This window comes from Xiphias gladius, chromosome 16, assembly GCF_016859285.1.
Source record: "Xiphias gladius isolate SHS-SW01 ecotype Sanya breed wild chromosome 16, ASM1685928v1, whole genome shotgun sequence".
Lineage (NCBI taxonomy): Eukaryota > Metazoa > Chordata > Actinopteri > Istiophoriformes > Xiphiidae > Xiphias > Xiphias gladius.
The window spans coordinates 20,032,858-20,050,111 of NC_053415.1; the positions used below are offsets into that span (position 1 = coordinate 20,032,858).

Below are 17,254 nucleotides of genomic sequence, written 5' to 3' on the forward strand. Positions count from 1 at the left end.
CTTTTGAATCAATGAGAATTTTTCATGGTCTCATCGCTTTTCCAGTCTAGGTTGTAACACTATTCTTGAATCACATAATCTGTATCCCTACAAAAAAGAAAAAAAAAGAAGCTTTGAACATGTAAGCTGAGTTAACACTTTCACCAACATTTCAATTGTACAGACTCGATCAAGGCCAGTTTTCTCAGCAGTCTCAAGATGTACGTAATAGAGTAGCTCTGTGCCTCTACAGCGTTCGTGGCACAATGCTTTTCTTTTGAGAAATTAAAATTTTTCTTTGGGATGTTAAGGACTTAAAACTGTAGATTTGCCTGGAGTCAGAGGAAAACGTCTCTGTATTATTTTGTTGATATATTCAGGATGAAATAATTTTTCTGCCCCCACCTTCCCTGTTGTGTAAAGTAATATCTCTGTGTTTCTGGGGACACATTACAATAATGCATTAAGAAATCACATTAATAATGCACATATTTTGTCACATATTTATAACTATCCCCCAGACATCAACATGTCACAGTTGTTGTTAGATCCCCTTTGGTTTCAATTAAAATCTCGCTGAGGCAATAAAAATAGCCAATTAAACTGGAGCAGGCTCTTCAGAGGTACAATTGGTCTGATTAGATTAACCTTGAACATCAATTAGGGTTAAAAATAAGTTTAAATGTATATTAATAACTGCCCACCATATTTAATGCTAAACTATACAATAGTTGTATCAGTCATTTTCCCTGTATTGATTCAGTAAGTGGCATTATTATCCCTTGATTAGCCTGCATTATCATTTATTTTCACTCATGCTTATTTGTAGCTTAATTACTTAGTCCGGAGTATTTCTTATAGCGCTCCCGTTGTGAAACATTGAGACTTCATTATCTAATTACAGGAGTGTGTTTCCAAGTTACAATAGACAACGGAGATGTAATGATGTACAACAGGCATCGTTTTACATATCAATCAACACAATTCTCTAAAGCAGGGTCACAATCCAGCTTTTAAGGCTGTACAACTTCTCTCTCTCTGTCACTTTACCTCTTCTCTTTCACTCTCTGCCTCACAAACAGGGTACAGATACACACTCGCGTCTCTGAGATAGCTGTGGTTGTGTCAAGCTTTTCTCACCACCACCACTGTCGGGCTGTCTTCAGTTATAACATCCCACCTGGTAACTCAGAGCCGATCAGCCAGACGCTAAAAATACGACTGACACTAATGTCACACCCCCTTGCCATTTCCAGCACCTGGTTCCCAAAGCCCGGGCTGGTGTGAAAGGAGGGAGCCGAGCAGACATCTTTGTAATTCTTTTAATAACATGTGTAAATGGGCAAGGGGCCTATCGGTCTTTATCAGGCCTGGTGAGTGGAGCAGAGCAGCTGATACCACCTAGGGGCTGGGAAATGCCTGATTCATCTAACAGCCCGTGAAGCTGATTAATTTCACTCTTCATTAAGAATGTGTTGTGGCATCTTCTCTGGACGAGCATATCTCTGTACCACCACACAGTCTCTCGGTCATGTGTTTTGCTTCTTATCCAGCCCTCACTCTAGCTCACCTTCCTTCTTTCCTGGGCAGCGTTAGCAGCAGCGGCCACCCTCCTCCTCCTCTCTTTGCGCCCTTGGCAAATGAAAGGTCAAAGACGCTGCAGTGATTAATGAGCAGTAGACTCTGGGATCTCTCTGTCAACCCCCCGCCAGTCCCCCTCCCCTCCTGCCCTCCCCGGTCCTTGCATTATTTCATCGACTAATCTCACACAAAACTTCGTAGTTGGTATGTTGCGGAGAAGACAGTGTTGTGTGTCTCTGCCAAGCTGTGTAGACACCAACTCTGATGAACTTTTTCTGAAAGGCATAAAAGCAAGGGAAGAGAGAGCATTGTGGAGGAAGGCGAAGGGGAGGTGGGGGCAGCACTCACAGAATGTTTTTGGGCCAAAGAAAAGGTGCTGTTGTGTAAATGGTGGGCTCTCAACTCAGCTTTTCATCTTAAGATGTTGCTACCAAGTCTAATGATTTTAGTAGTGTGCTCTCAGCACAAAAAACTCCACTTCAGAAGCTTGGTGGTTTTATGGTGTAATTGAATGTGAACGTCACCGCTCCTTTCACAGGATAGATGACACTTCATGGGCTCAGACCAACTGTTTATTTGAAAAAGTAATGAAATATTTACTCTCCATTGCAGTACAGATTAGCAGCAGTAATTGACTGCGACAGAGGTCTACGCACAAGTATGTGTGCGTTTTATAGTGAGAGAGAGAGAGGGAGGGAGAGAGAGAAAGAGTTAGAGGGCCCCTCATGTTTGAATGCAGATCTTCAGCACACAATAGGCCTGTTAGTGAGGCTGAGTTTCTGCCTGTCACTTTCTCTCCACATGTTGCTTTTTCTTTCAGAGATAAGTGGGCCTAATGCTGAACAAATAGTGGAAATCAGAAGCCACTGAGAATCATTTGCCTCTCCTTTTCCCATGGCTCCCAAATAGACACCCAGACTCACAGACGGAGGGAGTGACGATGAGAGAGGGAGAGCGAGACGGAAAGGGGGGGGGGCAGAAGAAGAAGAAAAAACCTCAATGAGCAAAACAATTTTGTCACCACAAGCAGATCCAATTGAAAAGTCTCCTGGATGGGGAAGAGCTGGAGTTGTCAGATCAGGCCATGGCAATGAATAGATTCAAGCAGGCTAAATTGGCATCAGGTGTGGGCTTCCCCTGGCTGGTGATAGGCTCTCACATTGTGCTGGCTAGACATTTGGCCATTTTCAAATATAATGGGAGAAATGAATGCAAATGAGTGAGTGGACTGAAATGTATTTAAATGCAGATTGAATGGGGGGCTCTGCGTAGAGCCTGATAACAAGTTGCTTTAGGAGAAGGGCCACATTGTGTTGGATCATCCCACCAACCCCCACTGCTCTGATCCCCACACCAGCAGTCCTGTTCTCTCTCCCTCTGTCGCACTTGTGTCTCATAAGGGGCCATTGTTCACTGGGTAAACTCTCTCAAAACTATTTACATTACTCATTTATTTGAATTTCAAATATTTTGTGTTCTTTCGCTTTCCCATATGTAGCTGACACACATGCAGCCTGCTGCCTTGGGCCATCCAGTAAAACAATAATTGTAAAAGGACAGGGGGCTGTGGCAAAAAAGGAAAAGGAAAAAAAAAAAAAACACTTGAAGAAAGAGCAGCAAAAGGAGCGGTTCAGCCATTAATGATAATGCTGCTTATGTCCATAGCCTCATTAGAAGCAGTATAGCTGCTAGTAGCATGTGTTTCGCAAACAAGTTCCCCCTGCCCGCTGCGGGTCGACCGCCAGCCCACGGTGATCCATCTTCTCAAACATCTCCTTCCCATATTTAAGGAGCTCTAGTTACAGCCTCTCCCAGACCTGTGAATTTATGGTGCACTCCAAGCGGTTAGCATAATCGCTGGGAATGCAGTCATTTCAGCGGAATTGTGGGAATTAGGGCAGGAGAGAAAACGAAAGCTGCTTGTGTGTTAATTGAATTTCATAAGGGTCCTTTGCAGCAGCTTTGCCTTGCTCACAGGGCAGTGTGGACACATAGGACATAGGTCTCTTTTTATTTTTTTTAAAATTATTTTCCATGTTTTTCAAAGATATCATAGAAACCTTGATAGTAAACAGCAGCTAGAGATATAGCTTACTTTGACAAAGTGTTGATATTTCTACTCTCTGATCTCAGCAAATAGAGTAAGTGAAGAGTAACAAGAGGGTACGTTCTCCTCCTCAAAAAGGAAATACAATTTACATGCAATTAAATTAGTTTAATTGGAGACACTAACCTCTGCCCATCCAGCGTGCACATAATATATCGTGCATTTCAATGTCAACCAACCTATCTTTACTTCAACTTTGTGTTTATCAAGAACCATCATTACGTGTAGTTTCCGCAAAGGCAGGATTTGAGACATAAAAAAAAACCAAAAACAGATCATCAACTATTTGACTTATTGAACCCCTCAACATAATGACAGCCTTGGCTTGAGGGAGTTCACTTGAACAAACAAGTTGTTCATAACTTTAATGTTCACCGTGGACTCGCTAGTAACTTTAAACTAATACAAGATCATTTTCAGAATGTCAGTTATTTAAAGCTGGCCCTGTTAGCATAAGGGGCAGCTGGGGCAGCGACTGCAGAGATGTTTCAGTGTCCAGAAGTTTCCATGCAGTGATTAATAGGAGGGGTAATGTAGTGGGGAAATGAGTAAACACTCCCTTGCTCCTGGCTTTGTGCTTCAACGGCTTGATGACAAGGGCAGTGCAAGGTGAGAATTAAACAGACCTGCAGAAGAAGAGAAAAAGAAAAAAAAAGGGAGCAACGGACTGGAGGGAGGAGTGAAGCATGACAGACCTGGGCAGTGAGTGGGAGTGAGGAAAGGGCGACTGGGAAGAAAGAAGGCCGCTCTGACAAAAGTGGAAGTGGAAGTTTCTCCTCAAGAAGAATAATTAAAAGCGCTCAAGGGAGGGCAGTTTTAATTTCACATGTAAGGGGCTAAAGATTTCATTTAAAGGCGCGGCGAGTGGAGAGGAGGTTAATAAGATGAACAAAGCAGGGAATGTGAGAACATACAGTGTGAGGAAGCGCGTTGGACTTTCACCTGACACGTTTTTAATTATTGAACCTCTGATATTTCTCTGTTGAAGAGAGGGGGTAAAAAGAGAAGATTAACTGATTAATGGTCATGGTAACCAATTACTCACTCATGGGGTAACTTCACCACAGTAACACTTCTCTTCAGCGCTAAACATCACAGAGTGTAGCGTCGCTTCCAACACCAAAGCTAAAAGCATACTCTTGGTTGTGCTGGCAGTCTCAGTAGCTGCCTACTGGGACCACAACCAGAGCAATGCATAATGCCTCCTTCTAAAAAAGTGAACTTGCTTCTACATTCGAATATGTGCTCTTGATCACTGAAATCTCACTCCATTAGTGCTATCTGAAGTTGATGTATTCCAATTATCATAATAAGATCAGCTTGGTCCCATACTCCATGGGACTCCAAACTCTCGTACTGCCACAAAATGATCAAAAGGACTTTGTGAACTAGACCCAGAGTCCCAGCTGTGGGCTGATTTGTTCAGTAGTGGTGAAAAAAGAACTTTAATTGAATATGATGTATTTCTTTTTCTTGTACTTTTGGGCCCTGGCTGGTAGAAGAGAACAACAGAGATGTGCCAACTTGTCTTATCTTAGCTAGATATGGACTAAAGAATACTTTTCTTTACTTAGAACACTGTTCAAGACTATAATACAGTTCAGTGTTTGCCAAGCTGCAATCCAGATATAGACTTCCTCTCTATGATGCCAACAGCATGCAACATAGTCCTTACGTGTCCCCCCGTACTCCTCCCTCTTTATGAAATCATTAATATTGTCAGTGTAGAGCATGGGAATGACTGTTGCATTGCAATCCCAAAATCCTTTTCCCCTCCTGCCGCTGTGTTGCACTGCTCAGACACTGCACACACACTGTGTTTGACACTTATGTATTATATGTTTATCAGTCTCTAATGAAACACTGACAAGTTCCTTGCACAAGGGACACTGTGTTCCATTAATAGCCCTTAACGAACCTTGGGCACTCACAAAAAGGCTGGTCCTATTGCAGCTGACAGCAGAGGGGCCCTCAGTCCCGGCCCCCCGGAGAGGGAAGATATTAAGCGTTAGCAACGTCTGCACTCCCTCCCTCGGTCTGTCTTTCATTCCTTGTCTCTCTCTCTCTCCCCATATGCATCTTCCTCCCTTGGAAGTAAAAGGTGTCTCGTTCTATTTCTTCAGGCACACATTACTTGACCACCGTGTTTAGTGTGGAGTCTGACAAAGAGAATATTGTCAGTTAATTTGTCGGAGAGTGTTTGTGATTGATTTATTCATCTAGGGCTCAACAAATTGTTTGTACTGTGATGAAACCTCTGAACCATGATTTACCAAATTAAACTCAGACATCTAATGACACACACACACACACATTTGAATAAAGAACACTATATATTTGAGTGATTTGAATATATCTAAGAGTTATTAAGCACACAAGTTGTTGTGCCACCTAAAACCGTGGAAAAAAACATTTTAGAATGGGTAACTGCACAGTGACAGATCTTTTTTAAACCCAGACTTTTTCTTTCTTTAATTGTGTGCAACGTGTTCTGACCCTATCCCAAAATTTTAAAGGACTTGTGAAATTCCACACACCGACATTATACCGGATTTGAAATTGTCACTTAAATATTGAATACTTTTATGGCATTTTTAGCAAACGTGTATTTTCTCACTCTTTGCAGAGTTTTGCTCAATTACATTTTTACTGTGTGTGGCCTGACCATGTAGTTTCTAGATTTTTTCACATGAGAAACCCTTTTTGCCTCGGCTTTCAACTGAAAAGCTGCATCTCCCACATGAGACCCGAGATCTCTCTATTAAAATGTGACAAAACATTTGTTCTCTCTAGAAATAATGGTCTGTAGCATACTCTAATGTGATTCACAGTTTATTTTCAAGTCCATCGGGGTGTTGAACAAGGGGCTATGGACGCGTCACACATATGGATAATTTTAAGCAGATGCATCTGGCGTTGCTACCATGCTATGATTAGTTTCCAGAGTGTTTGTGAGTGTGTAAACTACTGCCGACATGGATGAAATATAGCCTAGGTTCACTGGGAGTGCAGAGAGAAGAAATGTACCCCATCTGTAATACACTGTGTAGACTAATATCAGCTCCTTTTCTCTGATATTGCAGTGAGATATCGATCTGGTAAAATTGTCCCATATTGGAGCTGTCTGTTGTGATATTCATCATGCTGTCACCTCTCCCCAGCACCTACGCGTTATTAGAAACCCGGGTTTGAAGAGGTTGAAGGGTTTTAGTCTCTGAGATGTAGCAAACAATTCATCATTGGAGGGGGGGAGAGAGAGAGAGAGAAGAATTCAGGTGACGTGATGCTTGGGTAAGATTTATGTCTAGTCAGGCTGTACATTAAGAATTATATCATCAAGCGAGAGGACACCAGCAGCTTCACTACTATCTGCTGAGTAGGCCTATTTGCTCTCCTGCCAGGCTTAAATGGAGTTTTTTCTATCTCCTATGAAGCTTTTAAGAGAAATCTGAAGACTCAAGGAATGTACTGTCTCACCCAAACAGAGTTATTTGTGAAATGTGCAGCGGCTTGTCGAAAGCAGTTTTCATGTGTGTGGGGATTTTAGTGAACCTGACATTATATTTTGCTCTCAATGCCAGTCACTTATCAGGAATAAAGCTTGTAACTGCTACGTGCCACCTTCAATTTGGCCCACTTCAGGGTGGGAATCTAGTTTGAGTTCTTGTTATTTCCTCTCGGTGCTCACAAGCAGAGATTCTTCCGGAAGGATCACAGAGATGTACACAGACGGAATCCAATTCTTCCGTCTCTTGCAGAGGAGTCGGGCTTTGATTTGTCTTTAATTCAGTACAAATGCTCGTCTGGGAATGTGCAGGCTGGGGGCTCCCTCTGAAGTTGTTTCTCTCTCTCTCTCTCTCTCTCTCTCTCTCTCTCTCCCCCTCTCTCTCTCCCTCTCTGTCTTTCTTTCTCTCGGAAGTGTGTGCGCTTGCACACTAAGCTCTGCTCTGTTAGCCGCGATGTTATTGTTGTAAACAGCATTTAAAGCACAGCTGGCCAAATTGATCAGGGCTTGCGTTGGAGTGAACTCGAGCAGCCGAGAGTGGGGCTGCATAAACAGGGCTGCTTGTATCTAAATATGCAAACACTCTCACAGCAGTCGACACTCAGGGGAACAGACACTGTTACTTCTGGTGGGGAAACAGTGAGAAACAGGCTCCAGCCCTAACCTTTCCATGTATACAGAAAGAGAGAGGGGGGTGAGAGAGACAGGAACATTTTTTCTGATTATGTAAACATTTCTTTTCCTCCCTAGATCATTTTTGGACTCCTCCAAGTATTTACTTTTCATTAATTATTGAAAAAAAGAACATCAGGAAAAAAAGTGAATAAACAGTAGATAATTTTTGTTTAATGTTTCACACAGGATTCCAATCCTCAGTGCAATTAATGCTAATCACCATGGTCTTCCTGTTTAGCTTGAACTTGATGTGTGTTTGTGAGTCGTTGCTGTCTCTGTCTACATCTTTTGCTCTGTCTCTCTCTTCCCTTATACTCTCTCTCTCTTTTTTTTCTGCTTTCTCTTCCTGCTCCATCTCTGCTGTTAGTCACTGTGTCTCCTCATGTTATGATTACATCACCCTTTCTGTCTGTTGTGTCCATTTAGACCTGAAATTAATCACGTCCGACAATCTGGTGGTGCTATTCTCAAAGTTCAAAAGCTTTAGTGGTGAGACAGTGATAATATATATATATAAAGAGAGAGAGCGATGGAGGGAGAGACAGAGGGAGATGGAGCGCATCAAGCATGTTGGAGGTACTTACCATTTGTAGAGTACAGTATATTAATTGCTTATCGGTTTTTGATTTCAGAGTCATTTAGAGTCAATCGAACGCATAATTTTCACAGCTATTGTTCTTTGGGGTTTGTTAATTGTCACCCCACTGGCAGAATTAAAAGCAAATTAAAAGCCTTAACTATTGACTCTATCTGAAGTCACTCTCCACAACAGTTTCACAAAACAATGGGGAGGATTAATGAAAATGCAGCTTGATTTCTGTTCTCCAAAGCTTTTGCTATGGGGAACCAATTAACTACCCTTCAGGATGACTTTCACTTCTAACTGCCGGTCTGTTCCACTGCCAGAAACTGGGATTAATTCTCAATTAATCCCTCCACCAGAACAACTCTGCCTTTGTCTACTGGGGAGGACATGAGCATACAAAACCGAGGTTACCCTAAGTCTGTTTGGTGGAGGAACTCCACCCCTCCTAAGATTGATACACCCTGTAGACTAGCTCTTCTCAAGCTGAAAATAAGAGCCATTAAAAGGGAATGGTTGACAATGATTTTTGTTTTCGGATTTTGAGCTTTATTAGCCATGCATATTAATGAGTCAATTAATTCCATTCGTCCTCACCAGTGGTCTGTTTGTTTTTGCCTGACCTTTTATCTTAGATGCGTTCACGCTCTGCTTGGTTTAAGCACTTACTCCATACTGTGTTTCCCATAGCCTCACGTCCAAAAAGGGAGTTTTTATGTGTTTAGCACTAAGATTCTCCCCCTCTCTTTTGTTTTCTCTCTGCCACTCTCTTTCTCATCCATCCACCCTCCCCCTCTGTCTTTTTCTCGCTCTTTTCCCCTCTGTCAGAATGCCTGCTGGATGTATTCCTCTCTAAATGTGACAGGAAATATGCTATTATAGCATGCAGAATATTTGCCTGATGGGATTTGCAATAAAATTACTACATTTCCTTTCCATTAGGATCACTAAAACCCCTCTCTCTAATTTATGATTACCCTCGCAAAAAGACATGTTATATACATAAAGACTAAAGTAGCCCCCAGTCCACATTTAGCCCGTCCTGCTTTCAAAGTTAGCTGAGAGGACAGGAGAAATAATTGAAAAGTGCAGCTGGACTGTGTACAATCTTGTAAGGGATGCCTAGAAAATGAGATTAATCAGTGCACAGACATTGTGGGGAAAAGTTTGCAGTGAATGCCTGACAGTCGTGCTCTTTCTCTCATTTCAAATGTTGGCAGGCTAGCAGGCAGCTCCAAGGGAAATGCGCTCCTTTCATACTTGAGTAATTGATGAATTGTATGCAATATGCAAATGAGAATCCATAAATCTTATGAATGACAGCTTAATTTATGTGAGCCTTAATGAATGCAGGATTAGATTTTAATTAAATATCCTCAAAGGCACCCTGACTGGGTAAGTTTTTAAAGCCTTGTTTTGAAGACTTGTTTCATATGCATCGCAGTTCATGAAAAAGAGAGATCAGTGAGAGTGGTTAGATGAAATTTCCTCGCAGTTTTAAGATAAGACCTGTTCTGTTTTGCTAACCAAAGGCACTTGCAATTAATAAATATTGGAGCAAAATCATATCTACCAATCTCATTTAGGCTTTCCTGGAACTGCTCATTCTCATACATTTGATTAACTGCATTTACTTAAAGCGCTATCTGATTTCTAACATTTGGTACAGTATCTTTTTAATTAAGAGAATCATCCATTAGGCATGGAAAAGTCAACCAATTAGGCTTTCCTCATCAGTTCCCGTGATGTAGGAAGTCTGCTTACTCATTATCAGTCTGTTGATGTGATACTAAACAATCTTAGACTCTGTAGTTATGGGACATACAATTATGAAATCAGCTTTTAACATTAATGATGCATGGGAATAATCAGCAATTTATCGTGTTTTAGATCTTTTTTAGATTCTATTTCACAGCTGAGAAGCTTCAAACAGCTCTAATAGAATGTGATTACAAGAGTAAGCTCTTTGGAGCTACTGTAACAGTGGTTTTCTCCCAAAGCCTGGCTGTGGTTTCATAACACAGGCTTGAGGGCAGTGGAAGGAGTGTGACTGGCTCTGAGTTCCTCCGTACCATCTGACGCTGTGATAGTCTCACCCAGCGTTGTTCTAATCAGGCCTGAGCCCAGACAAAGACAACAGGAAGGCAACCGCTCTCCCAAGTACTACTGATCTCAACCCTGCACATTAGTCCACACGGGGATCAGAGCACAGACAGCACTTTAAAAGGGGTTTTAGTGGGATTGATGCTAACTCTCTCTCGCCTTTGATTTCACACCATTTGATCTGTGATATATTGTTCCGTAACAAAGGTTCACAGTTTGCAGGCGGATGCAGCTGTTCCTACCCCTAATAAATAAAAGTGTGTGTTTTTTTTTTTTTTTTTCTCCTCGCACTCACAAACTCACTGTAATCCAGCTATCTAGATCAGATAAGTGCGATGTGGCTACCTGTGCGAGGCAGTGCTTGACAGGTGCAAGGGGAAGCTGATTGAGATAATCCAAGAATAGGTTCAATGCAAACACAGATACAAGATGAGGGTGAGGATAGATGGATGCATGAAAAAGATGGATGAGTGAATACATTCCCATGTATCACAATGTGACTATGAGATCATGATCATCACAACCAATAGACTGTCAAGGTCAGCAGTAAATATAAATCATTTTTTTCCCACTTTTTGTTGAAGGTAATATATATTCCTGTCATTTAAAGTGTTTTTTTTTTTTTTTTAACCAGATTATTATATTATTTAACATGGCCATTATGTAGGGCTACACTTCTGGATTATTTTCATGAATTAATCTGATAATTATTTTTAAAATAATTTATTAATTGTTTGGTATTACCCGTGATTTTCTTTATGCCCAAGGTGACATCTTCAGATGTCTTATTTTGTCCAAGCAGACAAAAACCCAAATATATTTAGTGTCAATGACTTAAAATAGAGAAAAGCAGTAAATCCTCACGTTTAAGAAGCTGGAACATTTTTCCTTAACATAACTTAAACAATTAATAGTTTTCTTACTGTTTAATATTGTGACATGTTTCAAAAAAAGCCATCCTCTTCAACAGGAAACATAAATAATTAATAAAATACTTCTTGGTTCCTCATCTGCTAGTTTGCATGGACAGTGATGTTATCTGCGCTTCTGTGTTTGCTAACATTATTGTCTCCACCATAGCAGAATTTAAGGCAGGCAGCCAAGTAGGGAGCCAGAGAACTCTGATCACATTCAATTCAGCTAATAATTAAATATGCATGTATGTTATCACCACAAATCTATGGTGGCATATCAGTATTTGTTCATTTTCACCCTACGCTGTAGTTTAAATCTAATTTTTATACTAATACTTGCAATGTCAGTCTTCCCTTTATTGCTGTGAGGCAGCTTTTTCTTCGAGGCAAAGAAAACAAACTGAAGAGCTTGTTTCTAAAATAACTAATTTCTAGAATTTTTAGATATGTAGATATTTAATTTTTTCCCTCTCAACCAATGCTGTTATCTTATCTGTTGGGATTTTAAATTGGTAGTAATACACTACAGCCATGTTATCCCTGTCTTTCAACAGACATAGTTAACCTCTCAGGGGATTTGTGCGCATATTGTTAAACAGTTTTTGATTAAACCAAATGAAAAAAACTATAAACTCAGCATGTTCAAGCCCCTGATGGTCTGAGGCCTCCGAATTTCTGCCTGACCTGGCACTTAAAAGGTAAGGAGCTGCTTTGTTTTATCAATAAGACCTTGTTTTCATGGCTGGTCACCACCCCAGCAAACCAATCAATGGGGCATGCTCTGCTATCGCTGTGAGAGAAATGAAAAATAAACCCCAGATAATCCTTCAGTTAAAAGGTTACTCAGGGCGATAAAAGCTATTTTGTTAATTTATTTACTCTCTGCACTGGAGAGATAAAGAAAAGGAACAATTAGGGAATTCTAGGTGAGAGATTTTAAAAGGGCAATGACATTGGGTTAATATTTTATAAGGCCTGATTGGCAGAGACCTGGAGAGGCCTTTTGTTTACACAAGCCCCAGACGGAATGATTCACTCGCTTGTTTTGGCCGACTAGGCGGAAATGGAATAAATATCTTCATCCTTACCTTTTAGAAACGTCAAACAAAAGCCTGAGATAAAAGGTTAATGGCTCAATCATAACCCGCAGGAAATAATATTATGCTCTTTCTCTGCAAACCGGAGTCACTATTGACATAATCAGGTTGAATTCCTAAAGATATCCAAAGATGGGAGGAGCAGATGATTTTTGTGTGTAACTAAATCCACTAAGGGAGTGTGCTCACTTGGGCTAAACATTACATTTGTGGTTTCAATTGATTTATAACAGATCATAATCACTGCATTAACGTTGTTCTGGGTAATAAGATCTCAGTCACTGCTTCCGTTGACAGAAAAGAGTCTGATAGTGAGATGTCAGAATTTTGCAGTGAGATCGAAAACCGTCCTAATATCTCCTGCGATATTATACCTCTTATTATACCTATCACCTCGTGTTGGCTTCCTGTAAACGGGGTGAGAACGTGAATTTAATTATTGTGCTTTTATTGCATTGTAGCGCTGAAATTGGACTCGTGTGGAGTGTATTGTTGGGCCCCGTGTAATCTGATTGCCTGTGCAGCGTAGTGTGTTGGATAGTATCGGGTTCCAGCCGACTCTGCTGGGTCAACACACGGCCGGGCCATTAAAGGAAGTCTGGTTCAGGGAAAGTTCACCACTATTTTCTTTTCACCATGGCAGCAAAACAAGAAAGAGAGAATAGATGTGTTACATATTTGTGGCCCCAGCCCAAAGCTGGTGGGGCCTATTTTGTTTCCTTAATTGAAGCCAGAGATATCAGGGTCCTGAATATCTTTAGTATAAATATAAATAAAGCAGGGAATAAGATTCTTTCATGATTGACCTCCAATGCAGAAATGATCCAAATAAGTCTGATTTAAAACCCAGAGCTTCTTATTTTCTGAAACATTTCTAAGCTGAGAAGCGCAAATGAAAATAAGGTGAGAAGATTCAGGGAGAAAAAAAAACCAAAACAGCAGATAAGAAATGAAAAGTACCAGAATTCCGATCATAAATCCAGTTGTGCTATCTTTTTTTCTGCAATAATGGCCTAGTTTGGAGCAGTTTCTGTGCCAGGCTATTTAGGGAATCAGCATCTGCTGCTTGATAAATAGCCTGGCTCTTTTGTTTGAGGCCAGGTTGAGTTCCTCTCTGGACCCAGCTTATTAGCCTGGATGGCTCTGACCATCGCGGATCTGTTTGGATGTTAGCATTGTGCCTCAGCTGTGGCGTTTCAAGGAACTAAATTACATATTGTTTACGAACATTATGCCAAACTACATGAATCACAAGGCTTTGAAAAAACTGAAGAAAAAAACCCAGTGCACCCCCTCCATAGCAAAGTGTACGCCTTTTCTGTAAATTTAGACACCTACTCAGTCATAAGGAAAGGAAAAAATAACACTAATTTCTGAAAGGCATTCCTGTTGCTCGGAGGTTCTTAAGTTCAAAGCTCTTTTTCAGCTGGTGTATTGCTTTCATGGCTAGCCAGTGTTATTTGTGTTCAGAGAGTAGCTGAAATGCAATCCCTTTAAACACACGGACAGACTCTCTTGCAGCCTATCTAAACTTTACCTTTACTTAACTGGGTCTTTGTACCTGGGTTCACATCCTTTGACATGATCTAAGGTTGATGTGACATTTTTTTGTCCATTTGAGGGCCTTTTTGCTTTTAGTATTGTTGGTAAAAAGCCCTTTTCCCATCACATACCCTCTATTGAGGTCTTTCATAAATAATTCATCCAGAGTACAAGTGAAAGTGATGACAGCAAAACTGTCTGCGATCTCTCCCTCTCATAAGATCAAAGAGGTGCTTCTATAGAAATAGGAATTACATTTCTGCCCCTCTCTCTCTCTTCCTCCCTTTCTCTCACTCTCACTGCCCTCCCCTTGCCTTCTGTCATTTGCTCTCCCTCTCGCTACTTCTTTCTATCACTTGTGTGTTTTCCCTCCAAAGGCACACAGTCGAGCGAAGGTCTGCTTTTAGTCCTAAAACCTCCAGAGCTGGTATACGAGAGTCAGCACATTTAGACAGATAGAGCGAGTGCACTCTATTAGCAGGGCTGAGGTAAATAAACCTCACAAGACACGGCTGAATAAATTCAACTTCTATGGCTGTGTGGTATCTGAACTAAAACACTGCATCACCCCGTAGATACTGCCTTTGGGAAATGTAGTGAAATTTACTGTAGCACAAACAGCCTCATATACTTTGCCGGTTGATAAAGTCCAGAATGAGTCATCATTTATTAGTTTACATTTTTTAAGTTTAATTGCAAACCTTTGTTGGATATAAACAGCTTGTAAACGTTATTTAAAAAAAACCCCATAAGTCAGTGATCACGATAAAAATCCTTTCCCACATTAAACTGACATACAGTCAGAACATACAACAGAGTGTCGTCGGTGAAAATAAAGAGATAAAATTCCCCTTCATGATTCAAGAGACTACAATGAAGTATCATGGCACAAGCATAATCATAACTGATTATAGATATATTTATGGGGAGAATTTACCTGGGGTTTAAAAAAAACACACCTTACAACAAACTTGACAGTGACATTATTGTATAAGAATGTTAGCAGACCCCTTCAAGCTTTATAAACAAAATAATAAGGGACTTGAGTGCAGTCCTCTCAGAGGGAGAACAGTGGCTCACAACAAATATCTCTGAGGGTTTGATTTCCAGCCCTGCCCTTTTTTTTTATGTAAAAAGTACCCATGTTTGTTAAGGTTTCCTCCCATAGTTACAGCAAGCTACGGAAATCCTCTGGTGTTTTAAAGATGGATTAAACTTAGTTCATATTGGAGAGAATTTAGTATCATAGTTAAGCCTGAAATGGACTATTGTATGTGAAATAATGTATGAAGCCAATATGTCACCTGTGTCATGTCACCATAATTCATCTTCAGCTGAGACATCCAGCTCCTTGTTCATAAAGAATATACCTCCATAGGATCTTGGCTCCCTCATTATATGCTCATTGCATTTTTTTTTTTCACCCTGTAGGCTTTTCTTTGTAACCATAAGCCAGCAAAGTAGGTATTGATTGCAACTCGAAGCTGTATTAATAAGTGAATGAGCAAGATGTGTAGAAAGTCAGGGGTGTATCTGCTTTGGAGGCCTTTTCTCCTCCACAGTAAGGTGGCACAGTCATTTATCATGGCTGGATCTGTGCCCCTCGTTTGGTGTAATAAAACTCCCCCATCAGAACCGTCCAACAGGTCTGAATCACTCTGTCACACCACCTTCCAGCTAAGGCACGCATTAAATCAAGCAAGCAGAACATTTCCTAAGGCAGCCATTGCCTTTTAATTTCCTGAAGAACCTTAAAATATCATTCATTACCAGAACTACACATATTTGGTTTTTAAAAGTCTCATAAATCAATAGTGGCCTGACTGCAATAATTATAACAAGTTAACATGTAATTTCCAGGCCGAGGGCCGCGCACTGGATTTTAGCATATGCAAACGAGGCAATTCAAATAGTGTGGGGATATTAATACGGAGGAACAGGTAACGAGGTACGGGTTATGAATTATGCATCAAAAAGTGGTTGATCTTCAATAAAGGAAATGAATTCACCGTGTAATCTAATTAGTTATGGAAGTCTATTATGTTGAGCTGCAGAAAGCAACTGTCCTTGAAAAGAAATTTATTTACAGTACATGTTAGCTCTTTGGAATGGAATTGCATTCTGGAGTGCTCCAAACGTTAACACCCCCCGCCACCAGCACCACCCACACAACCCCTCCTCCCTCTGCCAATCTCCTCCACGTCTCTCATCCACGTTCTCCTCCTTCTCTGCCTGGTGTTTTAGCTCCAGACCCGGCCGGCCTCCGAAGAGGACCCAGAGTGTGACATCACCAGAGAACCCCCACATCATGCCCCACTCGGTCCCTGGCCTCATGTCCCCTGGCATGATCCCACCCACAGGTATGGTTTGGTCTTAGGCTTTAGCGCTCTGTTGCTGTCGCTAAGGCTCAGATTCACTCTGTCTGGCTCTCCTTTATCTCCCTCTTTCTTTCAGTCACACACACACACACACACACACACACACACACACACACACACACACTCAGACACACATACACGAAGCCTCCCTATGAGTGGCCTCCCCGCAGCTTGTCCTCGAAATGGCAACCAGTCCAATGTGACACATGCACCCAACCACCAGACACCAGCCACTCACTCGTTTACCAAAAACAGATCCTCTGCTCAACCCCCGCAAACCAAAAAGGGGAGAATAAATTGGAGTGGAGATCTTTTCTCTCAGATTATTCCAGTAGAAGTTGCATTTTGCCTTGAGTGCATTCTAATTAGTGCGATTAAATCCACTCCACTGGTATATGTACATAGGCAGTAGTGATGCTAAAGCAAGCTTATCGCCACAAGAATCAACAACAACCATTTGTGCCCTAACTTACCCCTGGGCCAAGTCTTATTGCAACTAATGCTTTTGTTCTATTTGTGGCTGGCTTCATTGTGACTGCTTTGATGTCGGTGGCTGTAAGTGCTCTGATTTGCATATTTTGCTCTCCTTTTTGATATGTATTTAATGATATTGTACTGTCGAAAGGAGCTCTTTGAATGCTCACTCGGCGTACAGTACACATTGTATTTAACCAACTAATAACTATAGTATTTTACAAAGAGATAAAACACTACAGCTGGTTTTCCATGGTGATCTTTGGTGCATAACAGTTTTAGCAGACTAGTAATTATCTTATTTCACACATTTTTT

General features: G+C 41.1%; 1 protein-coding gene across 5 annotated transcripts in view; it reads left to right on the forward strand.

The window, feature by feature from the left end:
• Window positions 1–17,254, forward strand: part of dachd (dachshund d) — a 92,572-nt gene that overhangs the window by 30,755 nt on the left and 44,563 nt on the right. For all 5 annotated transcript variants that reach the window (XM_040148593.1, XM_040148592.1, XM_040148594.1 and 2 more), the window contains exon 2: window positions 16,331–16,446. In XM_040148593.1, coding sequence (XP_040004527.1) covers window positions 16,331–16,446 — 116 coding nt within the window. The remainder of the gene's footprint in view (window positions 1–16,330; window positions 16,447–17,254) is intronic.